This window comes from Perognathus longimembris, chromosome 1 (assembly GCF_023159225.1).
Source record: "Perognathus longimembris pacificus isolate PPM17 chromosome 1, ASM2315922v1, whole genome shotgun sequence".
NCBI classification, from domain to species: domain Eukaryota; kingdom Metazoa; phylum Chordata; class Mammalia; order Rodentia; family Heteromyidae; genus Perognathus; species Perognathus longimembris.
In genome coordinates, this window is record NC_063161.1 from 58,469,924 (window position 1) to 58,492,568 (window position 22,645).

At 40.5% G+C, this 22,645-nt stretch overlaps 1 protein-coding gene across 1 annotated transcript in view; it reads right to left on the reverse strand.

Annotated features, from left to right (window-relative positions):
- The window catches only part of Tmem117 (transmembrane protein 117), a 374,448-nt gene that overhangs the window by 117,067 nt on the left and 234,736 nt on the right, over positions 1–22,645 (reverse strand). The window contains exon 5 of the mRNA XM_048365994.1: positions 19,706–19,803. Within this exon, the coding sequence (XP_048221951.1) occupies positions 19,706–19,803 (98 nt within the window). The remainder of the gene's footprint in view (positions 1–19,705; positions 19,804–22,645) is intronic.

Below are 22,645 nucleotides of genomic sequence, written 5' to 3' on the forward strand. Positions count from 1 at the left end.
CTGGGGCAGTGTGGAAGCAAGCCACAACTCTCTGGGTCCGGAACCAGAAGGAGTAGCTTTGTGACAAGCCCCCCAACTTCTTGCCAGCTAGCATGTGTACTCCCCTTTTTGCAGGCTTTGCCCAGGGGGTGGTACTATGGGAGTGACGTTAGCCCATGAAGGGGTCCTAGGACAAGCTCGCCAGCCTATCGCCAGCTCCTGCTTTATCACCCCTTTTCTCGTCAGCATTACTATATTAACGGTTAGCCACTTCCCTATTAAACCAGATTGCTCTTGAAGCTTTCTCCCAGACTTCGAGACTCCATGTGCACCTGGCTTCCTTGGTGGGTAAGGAGGGAGGAAAGGGGATCTCGTTCAGCCACGTGCACCTGAGGCCTACCCTAACTCCCCCACTCCACCTTGGCCTGCCTGAAGGTTGGGCAGCCAGGGGAGAGGGTGAGAAAGGGAGCGCAGATAAGAGAGTAAGCTTAGCATCCCCACGCCAGGGGAGGTAAACCTAGCTCGGCAGGTAATGGCATATAAACTTTCATTTATTTGTTTTTAATATAATCTTTTTTGCGAGGGAGGATTGGTACAGTGGCTTGAACTCAGGCCCTGAGCGTTTTTACTCAAGGCTAGCGCTCTATCCCTTAAGCCACATCTCCACTTCCATCTTTTTTCTGGTTCATTGAAGGCAAGAGTCTCCATGAACTTTCTTCTGGCTGGCTTCAAACTGTGATCCTCAGATCTCAACCTCCTGAGTAGCTAGGATTACAGGTGTGAACCAGAAGCACCTGGCATATACCTTCCTTTGTTTTCATCCAAGCGCACAAAACAAATGATGATTCATTTGTACTTGATCATGGTAAATTAGTTTTTGTATTGTGGGTATATGAGAGTTTTTGTTCCTAGAAATCTCGATTTGAATATCAGTCAGTTGTCAATTTCCTATTGGGGCTAATGTAGCACAAAGTAGAGTTTATGGATTGCCAATCTCAGAATGAGATCTGAACCATAGTGACTCCCAGGCACTAAGCAACTAGCTGTACTATAATGAGGCTAAGACTTCATGACTCCCCCCTTCAATCTGCAAGAAGCTGATGGCAATGATACAGATGATAAACACAGAATGACAGCCTTTCTCAGATAGCCTTTCCCTAACTAGGAAATCTTCTTAAGCAGGTAGATTTTGACCAAAGCCTGCAAAACTAAGCGTTTGTTGGATTTCTATGTCAGGAAAAGCCATTTTGGAGCAGCATTTTTCTCATTGAAGCACTTGTGTTAATGGTCTCTCTGTAAGTAGTTGCAAACTATTAAGTACCTCAAAAGATTCCATTACTGACCACTGAAAGGTACAAATACCTAGTAAGAGTGAAAATATCAGAGTTGGCCACACTGGCTCACACTTGCAATCCTAGCTACAGTCATATGAGAATTATACTTCAAAGTCAGCCCAGGCAGAAAAATTGGTGAGACTCTTATCTCCTGCCAACAAGCAGAAAAAACCTAAGATGCAAATGTGGTCAAGTAGTAGAGAATAAGCCATGAGAGAAAAAGCAAACAAGTGAGAGCCTAAGGCACTCTCTTCAAACTCCAATATACACACCACACACACACCCACACACACACACACAGTTAAGCCTTAGTAATCTATGGAGATTTCCTAGTGCAAAGACAAGTAATTTTAGTCTAGTAAAGTTGGTAGGACTTTGGACATCTGTCACCAGAAAGGGTAAAAAGATGGTCAGCTATATCCCACACTGTTGAAAGGGATCAAGCTGCTACGTTTAGTTGAATGCTGCTTTCTCTCTTCTACAATGTGTTCCTTCTATTTTAAATGTGCGCATTTATACTATGACATATGAATTCAAGGACCTTTCAAAAAAAGACCCATACCTTAGAAATGTAGTAAGAATGGGTTAGGTCTCATTTGTCGGAGGAGTACTTTATTCAGCCAGCAAATTTAACATTGAAGAGGGACAGCTATATTGCCCAATTGCTGCTCTGATGTGGACAAAAGTGCAGAATTTCCAGTCCTTTATTAAAGTTCATTCTCTTTCAAAGATTCACAAGTCCAAGGATTGTTATTGGACTCAATATTGATATATCAGGATTTTGCAATTGAAATGAAGGCCTGGATGATAGAGTACTACTTAAGCACTTTAAGACACATTTGTTTAATTTCTTTCCCTTCAAATTCACTACAACATTCAGGAAATGAAAAAAAAAATCTCTAGGACACAAATCATCCTTATCAGCAAAGAAGTAACATGCTAGCACAGTTATAAACATCTTAGTATTTTAACAAACTTATTAATTGTAGGTAAAGCCCATTATTTAAAACAAGAATGGTTTTTCAAATATGGAATGGAAATGTTTCTGCATTTTTAGGAACATGGAAATTAATAAGCTTTATAACTCATCCTATGTTAATCACAAGTTAAAATGCTTATCCTGGGCTGGGGATATAGCCTAGTGGCAAGAGTGCCTGCCTCGGATACACGAGGCCCTAGGTTCGATTCCCCAGCACCACATATACAGAAAACGGCCAGAAGCGGCGCTGTGGCTCAAGTGGCAGAGTGCTAGCCTTGAGCGGGAAGAAGCCAGGGACGGTGCTCCGGCCCTGAGTCCAAGGCCCAGGACTGGCCAAAAAAAAAAAATGCTTATCCTTTCACTGTTTTCAATGAAGTCTTGAATGTGAAATAAATTTTAGGCTATAGTAGATATAGACTATAGTAGATTTGGAAGTCTTCACCAAAGTAACTAACCTGACAAGAATGTATGTAATGAAAATGAACTATGCAATTTGTAGGTGGGGACTAGAGGGTAAAACTGGGAGAAAGGGAGGGAAGGGGTGACATTGTCCAAAAAGAAACATATTCTTTACCTGACTTGCATACTATAACCCCTCTGTACATCAGCTTTATAATAACTATTAAAAAATCTTTAAAAGAATGTATGTAATATTTGCTAAGTGTCAGGCACTGTGCTAAGTCCTACAAACATGCAAAGTAAAATGTTATTCTTGCACTCAAATAATGTAAAAGGTAGAAATAAGTAAAAGTGAATATTTTCACTATAATGAATTTGCTTAAACTTTCTTTTTTGTGTGCTGGTACTTGCATTTGAGCTCAAGGCCTCACACATTCACTTAGCTTTTATTATTCAAGGCTGGTACTCTGCCACTTGAGCCACAGCTCCACTTCCAGCTTTATACTGGTTAGTTGGACCTAAGAGTCTCATGGACTTTTCTGCCAGGGTGGCTTTGAGCCACAATTCCCAGATCTCTGCCTCCAAAGTAGCTAGGGTTACATAAAAATAACCATTTATGGGTTATCTCTATATACATCCCAAGCTTAACATGCACAAGATTGGACTCATTACACATCAATTAAGACTTTGTTTCTCCAGTCATATCTCCTCTCTCTGTGAATATGGTAATCAGCCACTGAGTTGCTCACACCCAAACATTCCTTGATTTGTCCCTCTTCCCTCTCAATACACCTAACCAATCACCTCATCTCCCTTCACTAACCAATCACTGCACCTCCCTTCACTAACCAATCACCGCATGTTCCTTCACTAACCAATCACTGTACCCCCTTCACCTGCCTCCTGCTCACTCAGGATGGAATTTCAGTTTTAGCTTGTTTTTTAAAAATCATACCTGGAGCTACATGTTATCACCTATGCTCACTCCTGTTGTCTCTTTGATTCTCACCTTGCATTTTTCACTCGACTGAAAATTACAGGCTCTTTCTTCTTATTTTATCTTTCAAAATTGTGTTTTCAGCACCCTGGACAGAGCTCAAAGTTGGCAACAATGAGGAATAACAAGATCATAACTAGTGCACAATAGAAAGTAATTAGTGCAGGATTGAAAGCCCACAGGTGACTCAGAGCGATGCTCTGAACTATGATTCTACATTGTATCAGCATGTATTGTTATTTATTATAACACATTAACAAAAATGGCTGCTATCAATTCCTCATCTGCCCTAGTTGAATTTACACTTATTGATTTACACTTACAAATTAGACCTACTCCATGCTTTTTTTTTCATCATTTCTGTTCTATCTCTTTGTCTTTGTCTGTCTCTTTTGGTTTTTATCTCTCTGTTTCTCTGTTTGTCTCTGTTTGTCTGTGTGTGTGTATTTTTTTTTACAGATTCCTTTTCATTCTGTTTCTAACAACTGTGATACTCAATATAAGAAACAGCAGTAGCTACATTTGTTTCTCAGTTACAAATTGAGTTCAAGGCCAGAGTTGGCAAAAATAAAAGAAGAAAATGAAGATGATCAAGACTAAGAGAATAAGAGATGTCTCGCAGTAGTAGAGCACTTGCCTAGCATGCATGAAGCAAAACATTCAGTTCAAACTTCAGCACCACTAAGAAGTTAAATAAACAAATAAATTCATAAGTACATACATATATGCAAACAAACATGCATATATACCAAGTAGATAAATAAAAATTTTCAGAAGGACCAAGAGATGCTGTCCCAAATCAAAAGCACTTATGTTTTAAATACAAGACACTCCTTCAAAAGAAAAGGCACAACACAGAGTTCATTTCACTTAGCATCATCTTATGTGTTCATAAGGGCATAGCTATTGGGCTCTTGTGATCCTCTGCTGTGAGTAGCCTAAACCTGTGCTAATTATTCCCTATGAGGGAAACCATAGACTCCATGAACTCCATGTTATGGAAACGAGTGTTATATCACGGTTGTAATCACTTTTAACATGCCATGTGAAACCGTAGCTTCTTTTGTTGATGATCCTCTTGTATCCCCTTCCTATGGTTGTCCCCATCACTGTATCTCATCTGAGTACCCTGGATACTGTATATACTGGTATTAGAACTAGGGAAGTGAAAGGGAATATCAAAATCAAGTTACAATGGATAAAAAGACAAACGACTCCAAAAGCAATACTTGCAAAACCATTTGGTGTAAACCAACTGAACAACTCATGGGGGAGGAGGGAAAGAGAGAGGGGAGGGAGCAATGAGAGAGGCGGTAAAAAATAGTACAAGAAATGTGTCCATGGCCTTATGTATGAAACTGTAACCCCTCTGCACATCACTTTGACAATAAATAAGTAATTAGTAAAAAAAAAAAAAGGCACAATAAAAGATTACCCTCTTTAGATGACAGAATAGAATGAAAGTGGATAGCCATACTGCTATTCATGGATGCCCGTGACAACACACTGTTACTATTTTTTTCTACCCATTTAACCTGGATTTTCCAAGTAACACAGACCACAGTTTTTAAGCAGATGCACTGCCACCATCCTGCCTGGATAGCCTGCTGGAAAATCTCTATTATTAGTTTCCTTGCCATTTGCTGCCCAACCCATAAAGCACAAATAGCAGTTTTCTGCTAAAGAAGAACCCCATTACTGGAACTGTGTGTCTGCATCCATCAAGATGGGTGAAATTATGTTGCAGTATTAAACAATCCCCGAATCTCAGGAGGCGAATACATGTGCACATGGCATGCCCTCTGACTTGTTAGGGATGTTTGGTTTATCCCACATCCTCTTCATCTAGACCCAAGCTTCCACAATACCACCAGCATTTCTCACTGAATATTAAATGCTTCTATGCAGACATACTACATTTTTGTTGGTCAAAGCAAGTCACATAATCACAAGAAACAGCTGGTACTGGCGGTTCATGCCTTTGGTCCTACCTTTTTCAGGAGGCTAAGATCTGAGAACCAAAGCTCAAAGCCATTCCAGAGACTCTTATCTCCAATTAACCAGAAAAACAAACAAAAAAAATCAGAAGTAGAGGTATGACTCAAGTGGTAGAGCCCTAGATTTGAGTGAAAAAAATCAAGGCAAAAATAAGAGAGCTGAGTTCACACCCCCATACCAGAAGAAAGAGAAAGACAAACAATGGGAGAGAGAAGGAGAGAGAGAGAGAGAGAGAGAGAGAGAGAGAGAGAGAGAGAGAGAGAGAAAGAAAGAAAGAGAGAGAGAGAGATTGATATTCTCTCTTGCATCTGGACAACCCTTCCAGTTTCTTCTTCCACTGCTGTTTTATAAACCACAGCTAAGAGTCCCCCTCCTTATTTGAAAAAAAAATGCTAAGAATTTTGGAAATGTCAAACAATCAACTCCCCACCAAAAACATTCCAACTGCACTTCAAGCGAGTAAATAAAAGAAGAAGCTAGAAGGTAAATGTTAATACCATATATCATAGTATTTGTTTGGGGGGTATCTATTCTTTTATGTCACATCCAATCCATGAAAATGGTTCTAGTTCAAAGGATGTAAGGTGGCCACAAAAGATTTAGAGTCTTAAGACGTTTATTCTCTTTAATTACCAAAAGGTCTGGGGAAATTGCTCTACGACTATATTTTCAAATACAGCCATAATTTATAGTCTCATCCCCAATATGAAAGCCTAAGTGCCCCGAGCAACCTCATCTTTGTACAATTACCATTGGCTTTATAGAAAAAACGCCTTTCTCTAAGAGTGAGGTCATGCAAGCTACTCACTTTCAAATGATCTCATTTCTGCCAGGCACCCTGAGTTTACAGCAGCTACACTGAGAGAGGGGACAAATCTGCTAAAACACATCACTCCTCATGCAAGCCAAAGTGCTGTTCACACTGCTGGATGCAATCGGCCTGAAGCTCATAAAAGGTTTTCTCTCAACACTCCTTCTCCAGCTCAGATTCTTTCCCCCATGAACTGCTTTCCCAACTAGAGCAACATTGAAAAGAAACTCTGGTTTTCCAGTGGGTGATGTGTGGTCTATACATATTCTCTTTTATTTAATTTTAAACCTAGCAAGTGATTTTCACATTTTTATTTCCAGAGTTGCAAATGAGAACAGATGACCTTTATACTTGCTAAATCCTTTCTATTTGAAAAGTAAAAACAAAAAGAAAGATATCTTTGCTTTACACCTAATTTCTACAATTCAACTTTGGGCCATCTGCATTTTTTTTTAAATCTCAGTATTGTTTCAGCTACTCAGGGAAGCTGAGATCTTAGGATCCCAGTTGAAAGCCAGAAGGGTAGAAAAATCCATGAGTCTCTTATCTCCAATTAATCAGAAGAAGAAGAAGAAAAAAAAGCTGGAAATGGAGGTGTGACTCAAGTTGTAGAATGCTAACCTTGAGCACCAAAGCTTAGGGACAACATCCAGGACCTAAGTTCAAGCTCCAGGACTGGCACACACACACACACACACACACACACACACACACACACACACACACACACACGGAAGTGGAAGTATGGCTCAAGTGGTAGAGGGCCAACTTATAATAAGCTTATATAAGCTGAGGGACAGTACCAAGTACTGTTAAAAAAGGGTGGGGGTGGCTGGAAATATGGTCTAGAGGTAGAGTGATTGCCTAGCATGCATGAAACCCTGGGTTCGATTCAACACCATATATATAGAAAAAGCCAGAAGTGGTGCTATGGCTCAAGTGGTAGAGTGTTAGCCTTGAGCTAAAAGAAGCCAGGGACAGTGCTCAGACCCTGAGTTCAAGCCTCAGGATTAGCAAAAACAAAACAAAACAAAACAAAAAAACACCAAAAACATCACTATATTGTTTGAAAGTTAATGTAAGTGTACAAAATGGATAGATAAAACAGGACAATATTTTAAAGTTGCATATAAACTTTGCTTCAGTTACTATATGCATCTTGTGATTTTAAATACTATTTTAAAATTATCATGAAAAGTCAAACACACTACTAATATTTTTATAGAAACATTGACTATGAGAATAAGTATAAACTTTGTCTAAAAAGAGTATTATATATTTTATAGTGACTATCATTAAATAATAATTTATTAATAAAAGATTGGTATTCACAGGGAAATGGTCAGAACTTGAACAAATAGTGTTGAGCGAGACAAGCCTAGAACACAGAGAACAAAGGGGCATGGTTTCTTTGATATATGACTATTAAGGTTGGTGGGGGGTGGGGAACAGTAGAGACCAGGTCTGCAAAACAACCAACTTCTTGTCAAATGGTATTTCCACAGGTTTGGGTCAGCAACCTTACATTATGTATCTAAAACCAAACAACTACTAAACATAAAAAGGTCTAAAATAGACCTCTCAGTGGATCACAATAGGTCAACAGCTATGTATGTATGATCATATATGACAAAGATAAGCAAATTCTACTGTTGACGTTATATTTAAAGTTCTAGGTGAATTTACTTTGGCGTACGCCACGTGGCTACTGTATATGATTTTGGTACACTGGGTATTGTATATATGCCTACCTGATCTAGGGAAGGGAAAGAAAAACGAGGGTGTAAGATATCACAAGAAATGTACTCACTGCCCTATTATGTAACTGTTCCCCTTTTGCACAACACCTTGTCAACAAAATTTAATTAATAATAATAATTAAAAAAAGAAAAGCATGGAAATAGCAAATACAAGTCATGGCCAGGAAGAAATCTGCTGTATTAAGACATTAGGTTGGAGGACGAAGATGGCACCGCCACAGTAGGGAGGCACCCCAACTTGCTCCAACTGAATAGCGAGCTGGGAACTCCAGCACCCAACACCCCATCAAGAACCCAGCTAACCCAGCAGCCAGAAGAAACAGAGAAACGCAGGAAACAAAAACAAAAAATTAAAAAAGAAGAGCCTATAACCTGCATGGAGCAGGAAAATCTCCGGGGTACCCTCCCCCCACCCGCCGATCCTGGCCCGAACAGGGCCAGGCTGGGAAAGGGGACCCGGTGCCAACAAACCGACTGCCGAAAAGTCACGCCAGGAGTGCAGAGTCCAGACAGCGGGACTCCACGGACCCCAGGGGCTGCGCGGACCAATCGAGACAGCGGACGGGAGGTGTGAGACCGCACAGCCAGGATCAGACGTGAGCAGCGGGGGAACCAGGCGGTGCAGAAGGGGAGAGCGGGGTCCGCCACCACCAAATGACCGATTGCGGCACCCCAGCACCACAGCCCTGAAGGGCCAACAACAGCACAGGACACACACACAATGTAGGACCAGTGAGTTCTCCATTACCTCCTCCCCCAACAGGAGACCAGCTATCAGAGACCCAAACCCTACAAAGAAGCTAGAGCTTCCTCCCTCCTCCTCCCCACCCCAAGGGAACAAAGAATCCCCAAATCAGGCTGCAAAAGGTCCCTTCAGACTCTGGGAGGACACAGGAGCTAGCGGGGTCGGAGCAGCACCAAGGCAGCAGAGGAGCCTGAGCCAGGCTGCACTGGCCCCGCCCCCTTCCCAACAGGGGCCCGGGGACCTGCAGGCTTTGGAAGCATGGACTTTTTGCAAAAGTCACAGGCTCGCTGGTGGGCAATACTAGCCCAGCAGGGACACCTGGGCCTGATCACACGCCCCCCTCCCAGCGGAGGCACAGAGTCTGGGGAAACCAACCCGCAACTGGACACTTGATCGTACTGGGGCCCACACATACCGCCCCCCACAGCAAACTCGCAGGAGGGTACAAGCACACCCCAACAACCAGGGGCCCGCTCTGGTAGGCGTACCCCGCACAGGTGGGCAGGGCCCCCCAGCGGCAGCGCCCACTCTGATAGGTGCACCCACACAGGAGGCAGAGCCCACCAGCGGCAGCACGCACCCAGATTGGCACATTTCGCACAAGTGGGTGGGCCGCCCCTCAACAACACCAGCCCCGGAGCAATCCACACAGGTGGGCGAACCGCCTGAGAGGTGAGCTCCTCTGATCAAGATACCGAGTGGAAAAAAGAACCAAAGAAGAGAAAAGCCTCCACACCACGCTGAATCAGCGACCAGCAAACCCCCACCAGGGGCACGCTAGGGTCAGCACAACACATCGGCAGGACACTATCCTGCAGAGAAAGACCTACCCACCCCAAGTGCAGTGAGGGTGACCACCTCAGCAACAACCGAGTCGGTCACTCTCACCCATTGGGCAGTAAGGTTCAACAGCAAAACTCAAACCCAGAGCCAGGACACAAACAAGTCTCCCACTGATGGACCAGCGGGAACCAGCACAAAGCCAAACCAGGGAAGCTACCCACAGATCTCCAGATGCGCAAATCACAAAGAAATATAACAAATTTCATCAAAGGGCAAGCCAACTCACCAGCTCCAAAAAGCAGTACGACTGAAGAGGAGATGGAGAATAAAAAAACAACTGAGACTATGATAGTAGAAATGAAATCAGAAAACAATTCCAGGAGTTTAGAGTGGAAGTCTTGAAGGACATCCAGGAAGCCAAGAAAGAAATGGAAGCAAAAGTGGATACAATGCAAACCTTTGTTAAAGAAGACCTTAACATCCTGAGAAGTGAAATGCCTGAAAAAATAGATTTTTTTTTGATTCTCAAGTGTTTTTTTTTTTCCAAAAGGGTGAGATCAGTTTACATTTCTGATACCAGAACACAAGAAAGCATGTCTGTTCTATTTCACCTTCTTCAACACAGCCTAGTATTTTAAAAACCAGTGCTAATCAGTGGCAACTTATTTCCTGATTGCTTATAAGATTCTGTTCTCCACATTCCTCCTCATATCTTATCTGTTTGTTGTGAATTATGCATTTTAATCCTTTGTTCACCCAGGCAGGTGGGTCTGGATAAGTCTCCTACATTGCATGTATAAGTATTATTATACAATATAATGAAGATATAGCCAATGTCATCACTTCTTGTTTAGGTATGTACATTTTCCAGTTTTTCTAATGCACAGATGTGCTAAATTTTTCTGCTGTTGACTAGCCCTCTCTTGCTTTGTGATTATTTCTAATGCCTCTAAGTTTAACCAACCTTTCCTCCCCAAAGGACTGATAAATATTCAAGTCTTTTCCCCTCTATGGTTTGATTTTTTTTTTTAAATATCCAACTCTTTGGTGCATCTGGAAGGCATTTCAGTACAGGGCTTACTGTGGAGGAGGTCTAACTGCAGGTTTACAACTCACAGGAGACGGGTCTCATTTACACTTCAGCCTTGCCCATCTTTACTCACTTTCCTTTTCAGACCAGACTGAGGCAGAGACCATGAGTGCTTGGGCAGTGTTGAAGTTGGGGTCATTCCCTTGCCTCCCAAGTTAGGCAGATTACCATTGTGCATGTTAAAATACAACTCTTTAAAGGAAGAAATTTCTATGATCAGAGCTGATCTGGCAATCGTAAATAGCTCCCTGACATCCATAAACTCTGCACTTGAATCCACAGCACAAAGAATTGACCAGATTGAAGCCAGACTCTCTCTCTTGGACAATGATGCAGCCGATAAGGACCAGAAAATTACCACAATCCAAGAAACGGTAAAGCTACAGGGAAGACTAATCCAGGAGCTAGTGGACAAAGACAAGAGATATAATCTGCACATAATTGGAATAGAAGAAGGAGCCAAATACCAGAGCAGAGGGCTTCAACATATTTTCAATAAAGTGATTGCACAAAACTTCCCCAATCTCATAAGGGACCTCATCCAGGTAACCGAAGCCTATAGAACACCTGGCAGACCAGACCCTAGAAAAGCCATGCCCAGGCACATAATAATCAAGACTTCAGATCTCAAGAATAAAGAGCAAATGTTGGATGCAGCCAAAGCGAAGAAAAAAATTTATTACAATGGGACGAGGATCCAAATAAAAGCAGACCTCTCCACACAAACCTACCACGCACGAAGAAAATGGAGGAACACCATCCAAGTCCTACAGGCCAACAACTGCCAACCTAGAATAAAATACCCAGCGAAGCTGGAGTTCATATTCGAGGGGAAAACCAGATCTTTCCGTAGCAAAGAGGATCTAAAGGAGTATGTGAATAAAAAACCAGCCCTACAGTAAATTCTAAGAGGGGAACCCCACCCAACAGAAATCATACAGGACACACAGACAGAAACAGAAAGAAACTACAACAGCCAGAGCCCAACAGAAAGAGCAGCTCACTAAAGACAAGAAAAAAAAAAAAAAGAGGAAAAACAGCATAACAAGAAAATGGAAGGAGAAAAAACACTCTTATCCTTGATCTCTGTGAATATAAAGGGTATAAACTCTCCGATAAAGAGGAGCAGACTGGCAGAATGGATCCGCAAACAAAAAGTTGCCATCTGTTGTCTACAAGAGACCCACCTTAGAGCAAGGGATAAAAACAGGCTCCAAATGAAAGGATGGAGCAAGATCTTCCAAGCAAACGCACCTACCAAAACGGCAGGAGTAGCCATCCTGATCTCAGACAAGCTGGACTTCTCATTAAAATCAACTAAAAAAGACAAAAAAGGTTACTACATTTTGCTACAAGGAAAAATCCAGAATCAAGACATCACGGTGATAAATGTATACTCACCAAACAAAAGAGGCCCTACATATGTCAAGCAAATTCTCACAGAACTACAGAACAAGATAGACCCAAACACAATCATAGTGGGTGACTTTAATACCCCACTCTCTCCAAGAGACAGATCCAACACCCAGAGGATTAGCAAGGGAGCTGAGGACCTAAGTAACACCATATCCCAAATGGATCTGACAGATCTATACAGAATCTTCCACCCTACAGAGACCCAGTACACCTTCTTCTCAGCAGCCCATGGATCATACTCCAAAATAGACCATGTCATAGCCCACACAAAGAACCTCAGAAAATACAAAAGTATTGACATCATCCCATGTATTATATCTGACCACAGTGGATTAAAGGTAACCCTCAATAACAACGGTTACCACAGAGGCTATATACATTCTTGGAGGCTAAACCCCACACTGTTATCCAACACTTGGGCCACAGACCAAATTAAAGATGAAATCAACGAATTCATAAGCCACAATGGCAATGAAAATACATCACAAAGAAACCTATGGGACACAGCTAAGGCAGTACTGAGGGGCAAGATCATTGCCCTCAGCACTCACATTAAAAGAATGGAAGCAGAGCAGTTGAATAACCTCACAATGAAACTAAAACAACTGGAGAAACAAGAAATGATTGAATCTAAAATGACTAGCAGGAGAGAGATCACAAAGATTAAAGAAGAGATAAATCTGATTGAAAATAGAAAGACCATTCAACAAATAAGACTAAAAGCTGGTTCTTTGAGAAAATAAATAAAATTGACAGACCCCTTGCAAGACTTACAAAAAAAAAAAGAAGAGAAGAGACTCATATACGTAAAATCAGGGACTCCACCAGAAAAATTACAACAAGTACACATGATATTCAAACAATCATAAGGAGCTATTTCCAGAATCTCTACTCAGTAAAAAACAATAATTTTACAGAAATGGATCAATTCTTACAGAAGTATAAACTGCCCAAACTGAACCAAGAAGAAATAAATCAACTAAATAAACCAATAACTTACAGCGAGATACAGGGGGTAATCAAAAACCTCCCAACAAAGAAAAGCCCAGGCCCAGATGGATTCACCAACGAATTCTATAAAACCTTTAGTGAGGAACTAATACCAATACTCCTCAAACTCTTCCGCGACATAGAAACAGAGGGAGAAATCCTAAACTCATTCTATGAAGCTAATATCATACTCATCCCCAAACCAGGTAAAGACCCAACAAAAAAAGAGAACTACAGACCAATATCACTAATGAACACAGACGCAAAGTTCCTCAATAAAATATTAGCTAACAGGCTCCAGAAACTGATCAAGAAAATTATACATCATGACCAAATAGGCTTCATCCCACAGTCACAAGGATGGTTCAACATCTGTAAATCAATCAATGTAATTCACCACATAAACAGAACTAAAATCAAGAATCACATTGTTATCTCAGTCGATGCCCAAAAAGCATTTGACAAAATACAACATCCATACTTATTAAAAGCTCTGGAGAGAACAGGAATAGATGGAACATTCCTCAAAACAATAAAAGCCATATACAACAGACCAACTGCTAACATCATATTAAATGGAGAGAAACTTAAATCATTCCCCCTAAACTCAGGAACAAGACAAGGATGCCCACTCTCCCCACTTCTTTTCAGCATAGTGCTGGAATCCCTAGCCATAGCAATAAGGCAAGAGGAGGACATCAAAGGGATCCACATCGGCAAGGAAGAAATCAAACTATCCCTATTCGCAGACGACATGATCTTATATCTGAAGGACCCAAAAAACTCAGTCCCCAAACTCCTACACCTAATAAACCATTTTGGCAAAGTAGCAGGATACAAAATCAATCCACAAAAGTCAGCAGCTTTTCTGTACACCAGCAATATACAAGCAGAAAAGGAAATTATGGAAACAATTCCATTTACAGTAGCCAAAAACAAATAAATAAATAAAGTACCTAGGGATCAACCTAACCAAAGACGTGACAGACCTATTTAATGAGAACTATAAAAACCTAAAAAGGGAAATGAAAGAAGACACAAGGAGATGGAAAGACCTCCCATGCTCATGGGTAAGCAGAATCAATATAGTGAAAATGGCCATATTCCCCAAATTGTTACACAAATTCAATGCAATCCCTATCAAAATCCCAGTTACATTCTTCACTGAAATAGAGAAAGCAATCCATAAATTCATATGGAACAGCAAAAGACCTAGAATAGCCAAAGCAATTCTAGGCAAAAAAAAAAGCAGTGCAGGAGGTATCACAATACCAGACTTCAAGCTCTACTATAGAGCCATCATAACAAAAACAGCCTGGTAATGGTATAAAAACAAACTGGAAGACCAATGGATTAGAATTGAACATCCAGAAATAAAACCGCACACTTACAGTCAGCTGATATTCGACAAAGGAGCTAAAGACATACAATGGAATAAACATAGCCTCTTCAACTACTGGTGCTGGGAGAACTGGGCAGCCATATGCAGAAAACTCAAAGTAGACCTAAGCCTATCACCATGCACCAAGATCAACTCAAAATGGATCAAGGACCTCAATATCAGACCTGAATCCTTGAAACTACTGAAGGACAGAGTAGGAAAGACGCTAGAACTTATAGGCACAGGAAGGAACTTCCTGAATATAGTCCCAGGGGCACAACAAATAGGGGAGAGACTTGACAAATGGGACTACTACAAATTAAAAAGTTTCTGCACAGCTAAGGACATAGCCACCAAAATAGAAAGATAGCCAACCATATGGGAAAGGATCTTTACCAGCACAGCAACAGACAAAGGCCTAATATCTGTCATCTACAGAGAACTCAAAAAACTAAGCCCCTCCAAGCCCAGTAAACCAATTAGGAAATGGGCAAAGGAGCTAAAGATAGACTTCACAAGAGAAGAGATAAAAATGGCAAAGAAACATATGAGGAAATGTTCAACATCCCTGGTAGTAAAGGAAATGCAAATAAAAACAACCCTGAGATACCACCTCACTCCAGTTAGAATGGCCTATACTCTGAACTCAGGCAACAACAAATGCTGGAGGGGGTGCGGGGAAAGAGGAACCCTTCTCCATTGTTGGTGGGAGTGCAAATTAGTACAACCACTTTGGAGAACAGTGTGGAAGTTTCTCAAAAAGCTCAATATAGACCTACCCTATGACCCAGCCATTCCACTCCTAGGCATCTATCCTGAACAGCAGGTCCCAAGATATCAAAAAGACATTTGCAGGGCTGGGGATATAGCCTAGTGGCAAGAGTGCCTGCCTCGGATACACGAGGCCCTAGGTTCGATTCCCCAGCACCACATATACAGAAAACGGCCAGAAGCGGCGCTGTGGCTCAAGTGGCAGAGTGCTAGCCTTGAGCGGGAAGAAGCCAGGGACAGTGCTCAGGCCCTGAGTCCAAGGCCCAGGACTGGCAAAAAAAAAAAAAAAAAAAAAAAAAAAAGACATTTGCACTTCCATGTTTATCGCTGCACAATTCACAATAGCCAAAATATGGAATCAACCCAGATGCCCCTCCACAGATGAATGGATCCAAAAAATATGGTACCTATACACAATGGAATACTACATAGCGATTAAGAATGGGGAAATATTGTTATTTGCAGGGAAATGGTCAGAACTTGAACAAATAATGTTGAGCGAGACAAGCCTAGAACACAGAAAACAAAGGGGCATGGTCTCCCTGATATATGACTGTTAAGATGGGGTGACGGGGAGACAGTAGAGACCAGGTCTGTGAAACCAAAAACTTCTTGTCAAATGGTATTTCCCACAGGATTGGGTCAGCAACCCAACATTATGTAACTAAAACCAAACAACTACTCAACATATAAAGGTCAAAAATTGACCTCTCAGTGGAATACAACAGCTCAAAAGCTATGTATGTACGTTCATATAAAACTATTGTCGACATATTGCCTAATGTGGACATTACATTTAAAGCCCTAGGCGAATTTTCTTTGGCGCAGGCCATGTGGCTACTGTATATGTTCTTGGTACATTGTGTATTGTATATATGTCTACCTGACCTAGGGAAGGGAAAGAAAAACAGGGTGTAAGATATCACAAGAAATGTACATACTGCACTACTATGTAACTGTACCCTTTTTGCACAATACCTTGTCAAAAAAATTTGTTTAATTAATAAATAAATTACAAAAAAAGACATTAGGTTGATAAAAATAAATTAATTAAATATTTTAATAATAGTAATATTATTATTTGATGACAAGAAGATTTGAATTCAGGGCCTCATGCCTGTTAAGGTAGCACTCTGCTTCTTAAGCCATGCCTCCAGTCTGGCCTTTTGCTGGTTATTTTGGAGATGGATTCTCTCAGACTTTCTGTCAAGGTTAGCTTTGGACAGCCTGGCAGCCATCTATGTCTCAAGCTTCCTGAGTATTATAGGCAGAAGCCACCAGTGTCCTGTGCACACATTATTTTTGAAACACTAAAACTATGCTTTTGATTTCTCATTGGATGTTTATTGTGGTGGATGGCAAAAATAAACCTATTTGACTAAAGGAATTTGATAATAGAGAGGTCTGAGGGGTAAGGATCAAAGGAAACCTATGAAGATAATTCAGAAGAAAATCTAGTATGGATTTCTCTCTTTACAACAACCACTGTGGTGAGCAAGAGCTAATGGTGCTCAGAGGAACCTGCGGAGTTTGCACTCATGGCTCACCTTGGCAAAAACTTAACCTTGACTCAGCAATGGGCTGACTGTGAAAATATATTAAGATAGCAAATGGAGGTAATCTCTAAACCGTTTTGATGTTAAAGTTGCTCTCCTTCCAAACCTGCAGAGAATTCTCAGAGCTGGAGGAGTCTCAGAACTGGTTTACGTAACACAATTAGCCAAAGAAGAAATCCAGATAAGCATTTGTACCTCTATTTTCTAAGAATGGCTGTAGTGTCATGGCTAATGGTCTCAGAGACTTATGCCTAAAATAATAGTACCGATCTCACAAGGCTGTCCAGATTAAATGAGTAAGTATATAGAATGTCAGGTCCCTAACCCGGTGACCAAAGCAAATGAATCATCAATTAATACTTGCTACATATTATATATGTGTATGTATGTATATATGTATATGTATTCATATATACATATATATGTATATTATATATTATGTATATTATATATTATTTGTATATTATATGTTATATGTGTATATTATATATTATTTTTAAAGGTAAGGGATACCATAAAAATATTCCACATTTAGCCAGGTGCTGGGTGGCTCACTCCTGTAATCAAACTGTGCTTTGAGCCAGCCTGGACAGAAAAGTCCATGACACTCCTATCTCCAATTAAAATCTCAAAGTGGAGAAGTGATTCAGGTGGTACAGTGCTAGCCTTAAGCAAAACCACTCAGGGACAGAGCCCAGGCCTTGAGTTCCTGAGTTCAAGCCCCAGGACTGGAACAAAAAAAAAAAGAGAGAGAGCAAAAAGAAAGAAAGGAAGAAAGAAAGAAAGAAAGAGAGAGAGAAAGAAAGAAAGAGAGAAAGAAAGAAAGAGAGAAAGAAAGAGAGAAAGAAAGAAAGAAAGAAAGGAAGGAAGGAAGGAAGAAAGAAAGGAAGAAAGGAAGAAAGAAAGGAAGAAAGGAAGGAAGAAAGAAAGGAAGGAAGAAAGGAAGGAAGGAAGGAAGGAGCCAGGGAAGGAAGGAGCCAGGGAAGGAAGGAGCCAGGGAAGGAAGGAGCCAGGGAAGGAAGGAGCCAGGGAAGGAAGGAAGGAAGGAGAAGAGAGAGAAAGAAAAGAGAACAAGAAAGAAAAAAGAAAACAAAGAAAGACACACTAGATTCACAAAGACAAGGTGCAGATTTTATCTGCAAAAGTCAAATTCATTTTCACATTACTGAAAAACATACTTTTGTTTACCAGCTAAGAATTGAGTTCAAAATGTCATATATCTTGGGCAGCATTTAATGACAGGGCTAAAACACAAAAGAAAGCATTTATCCTCACAAAGAACATTATATATTTTATATTGTAAAATTTTCACATAAAAAAGAATCAAGTAAGGTCTTTCATTTCAAAAGGTAAGTGAAATTGGGATCTCACATCTGTAATCCTAGCTTCTCCGGAGGCTAAGACCCAAGTATTGAGATTTGAAGCCCGCCTGGACAGGAAAGCCCATGAGTCTCTTCTCTCTCATGAACCAGAAAGAAGCTGAAAGTGGAGATGTGGCTCCAGCCTTGAGCAAAAAAGCTAAGGGACAGTGCCCAGGCCCCAAGTTCAAGTGCCAGAACTGACACAAAACAAATAAACAAGACAAGTGAATAGGCTAGGATTTCACAGGACACACTTTCACAATTAAAACAGTACTGAGCATTCTTGAACATGACTTCTCATCTGTCTGGGAGAACCTAAGCGCCAAGGCAGTGCCCCACAGATGTGTGCTCCCTGCTTCTTTATCTTCCACTACACTACATGCAAGTACATAGACATGATACTGACTCTGCACAGAAAGTCCTATAACATATGGATGGCAGCAATTTATTGCATGGAAGCACTGAAGCAGAGAAAGAATCCAAAGGATTCTCAAAGGAGAATCCTTTGAGCAACGCCAGTGAGGCAAGGGTCTATAAAAAGGCTCCTTTTCAGCATGTTCTGAAGGGCAAACTCACATCCTTTGGAGCAAAACAACCAAAGACATGAAAGTAAAAGAAGAAAATGAGAGGGGAAGGGAAGAGAGGAGAAAGGGGGAAGCTAACAGATAATGACAAAGGGGCAAATAGGATCAAAGTACATTACATGCTTGGGTACAAGTGTCATAATGAAAACTATTACTGTGTATAAATCAATATAAGCCACGATGTGTGTATATGTAAATAAGCGCACACACACACACACACATATGCACACATACAAGGGACACATTTTTGTGCCAGTACTGGGGCTTGAACTCAAGACTTTGTGCTCTGGCTTGGATTTTTCACTCAAGGGGTCTTCTACCACTTAAGCTACTCCTTCAGTTCTGAAATTTTTGCTGATTTAATTGGCAATAAGAAACTTACAGATTTGCCTGCCCAGGCTGACTCTGAACCCCAGTCCTCAGTCTCAGCCTCCTGAGTAGCCAGGATCACAGCTGTGACCCAGGGGCACCCAGGAAAGGGTCACTTACATACATCATCGTTCAGCAATAAAAATTACAGGTTTTCTTCTGAATCGAAAACCTGACTCCATCTGCTCATCACTGTATTAGCAAAACTTCTGAGTGTTTATGTGATAAAATATGCAAGTAGAATCTAATTCACAGGATAATGTAGAGAATGATTTTAATGGTACATAATAGCCTCTCTAGATAAAAGTCTAGATATCTGAAGAAAATTATATCCAACTCAAATCTTTTAGGGAAACAGACAAAGCAGAATTAAATACATGAATGAATGAAACAATTTCCTACCAGAATAAAATGATCCTAACATTTCCTTTCTTCCAGAAAGCTCTTGCAGATTTTCCCCAGTCAGGATAGGGTTTATCCTGGAGCATCATATCAGTGACCTGTAGCAAATAGAGAAACTTATTTAGTACTTCGGACATTCTAAATTCAGATTTAAATATTCCCTTCTAATTGACATATATACATGTTATATACATGTATATAATATATACATGTTATATAAAACATGTATAATGTTAGATAAAAATTAGAATATACTTCATTCAATTAAAAATGTAATATTGAAGAAGCACATTGGAAGTCACTCAGTGTGTCAGTTATTGAAACTGACCTTTTTGCATGTGTGCCAGTACTGGGCCTTGAACTCAGGACCTAGGCACTGCCCTTTAGCTTTCTGGCTAAAGGCTGGTGCTCTACACCTTGAGCCACATCTCCACTTCCATCTCTTTGCTGATTAATTAGAAATAAGAGTCTTATCTATTAGTCAAGATTAAATTTTATAAGTAGAAACCTTGAAATATGAATATTCCCTTAGAAACAGCCATACTTAACAAAGTGAAATATCAGATTATTTTTCAGATTGTCTGAATTAGAAACTCCAAATACAGCTAAATTCTGATGTGTCTATATTTATAACTAGATTGAATCTAGCCTTAACCTTTCCTTTTTCTCTTCCTATTTTCATTCAACTATATGGTGTTTGCTGAGTCAAAAGCCTACTTATCTTTGATCAAGTAGTAGACCACTGCATTTACAAAACTTTTTCATGTGTGTGCGTGTGCATGTTGTGTGTGTTGTATGATGTGTGTGTGTGCCATCCCTAGGGTTTGAACTCAAGGCTTGGATGTTGTTTCTAAGCTTTGTGTTCTCATGGGTAGAGCACTACAGCTTGAGCCACAGCTCTACATCCAGCTTTTTGGTGATTAATTAGAGACAAGAAGTGTCTGGCCAAATGTCTATTTTTATTGAGCTGTATCATTTGGGGGGATGGGGTGGGGGAGGGAACTCACTATTATACTGCTGTAGCCTCATACATGTTTACACTGTATATCAACCAACTTTGCCCACTCCATCACACTCCCTGTATCCTTTCCTCTAGAAATAGCATCCCTAACAGGTTTCCTTGCTCTGTTTTCGTGGTTGCAAATAATCTATTTGGACAATATTCACCCTTCCAGGCACATCCCCCAGGCTCATCCCTCCCTACCTACCGAGTCTGTTTCTCTTAGTCCCCAATCCTTGATCAATCAATCCCCTTTTTGTTGAGTTTCCCTGTGATCCTACCATATCTATTTGCTGCATGTTATAGGGTTTTTTTTTTCCCTCTCCATTCGCCCCTCTCCTCCACCTCTCTTATATAGCCCAGCACTAAGCATCTAGTGTCCTGGCACATGTGTTCTCATGAGGTATCATCCCGGCTCTGTATGCTTAGCCCCCGCCCTTTTCTGAAGCAGGAGCATGGTGGCCATAGCCAGCTCTCCACACTTCTCTTCGTTGGTGGACAACCTGCCACTCTGGACTTCCCTTCTTCCTGTCACATGTCAGTTTCCAGCTTCTATTTTGTTTACAGATCTTCAATCTTATTTATTATTTTATTTACTTTTGTTTTATTTACTACTAGGTTTTGATATTCCTGAGGATGAAGATTAATTTGTGTATCCATTCTAATACCTATGGATCTCTTACATAGTAGACAAAAATATACTCAAACAAATGACAAAAAGAATTAGAATGCAAATTCTCAATTTTACGAACCCATTAACAAAATAAGTTTCCTGTTAGCCATGTCATGTATTAATGGTCACAACACAAAGCCTCAAAAATCATCTGTAAAAAGCATTTTTAAAGTCATATAGGATAGGAAATAAATTTCCTTCTTTTTCTAAAACAGAAGGGCATGTTGGTGTATACACACACACACACACACACACACTCACTGTTTCCAGGAAATCCATCTGCCCTTTAAGAGTAGAAAATATTGTTCAAATCATTATGATTTAATTAATAATGTTCAAATTCAAACCCACAAGGCAGATTCAAAATTAAGCAAACTGATACAGAATGAGATAGACTAACTACACTGAGGAAAAATTTTATTACCTATTAAACATATACTTTTAATATTACCTACTAAATATACATTTTTCTTTTGCTCCTAAGGTTTTAAAATTCTATTTAAGTGAAGTAAGCTGGGCTTAGACAAAGAGTATATGTTTTCTCTGATATGTAGAAGTTAGATATAAATTAGTTAATATATGTATGAAAACATATACAGGGCTATATGCAGATATACACAAATAAATTTACTAAAGAATGGTATATGCAGGTATGAAGTAAAATGGTGTAATTCTTATTAATAACTTAATTACAGATTAGCAAAACAAATGCTAGGAAGCTGGAACAGAGTGGTCAGAGGGGGGTGAGGTAAAGAGAAGAGGGGACAGATGAATGGCCAGAAGAATGGCTATAACAGTCACAATATTCAACACACAAATGTAAAAACGAAGCCAGGCATCTTAGGGGGAGGAGTGGGTTTGGGAAAGAAGGGGAAGAATGATGGAGGGAATGACATTGATCAAGATGCATTGCCACCAAATGCCAGTGGTTCAGGCCTGTAATCCTAGTTACTCCAGATGCTGATATGTGAGGATCAGGGTTCAAAGCCATCTCAGGCAAACAAGTCCATAAGACTCTTACCTTCAATTAACCACCAAAAAGCTGGAAGTGGAAGTGTGGCTCACTTGAAAAAAAAACCTCAGGGACAGTGTTCAAGCTTGGGGATTCAAGTTCCAGGACCAGCATGATGTGTGTGTGCGTGCACATGTGCACGCACACACGCACACAAACACACACAATTTAACACTCTCGAAAAAGGTTAGGTTTAATGACTTATGACAGTTTCTGTCCCTTCTGTAGTACTAGACTTCCAGTGGCATCTCAAGC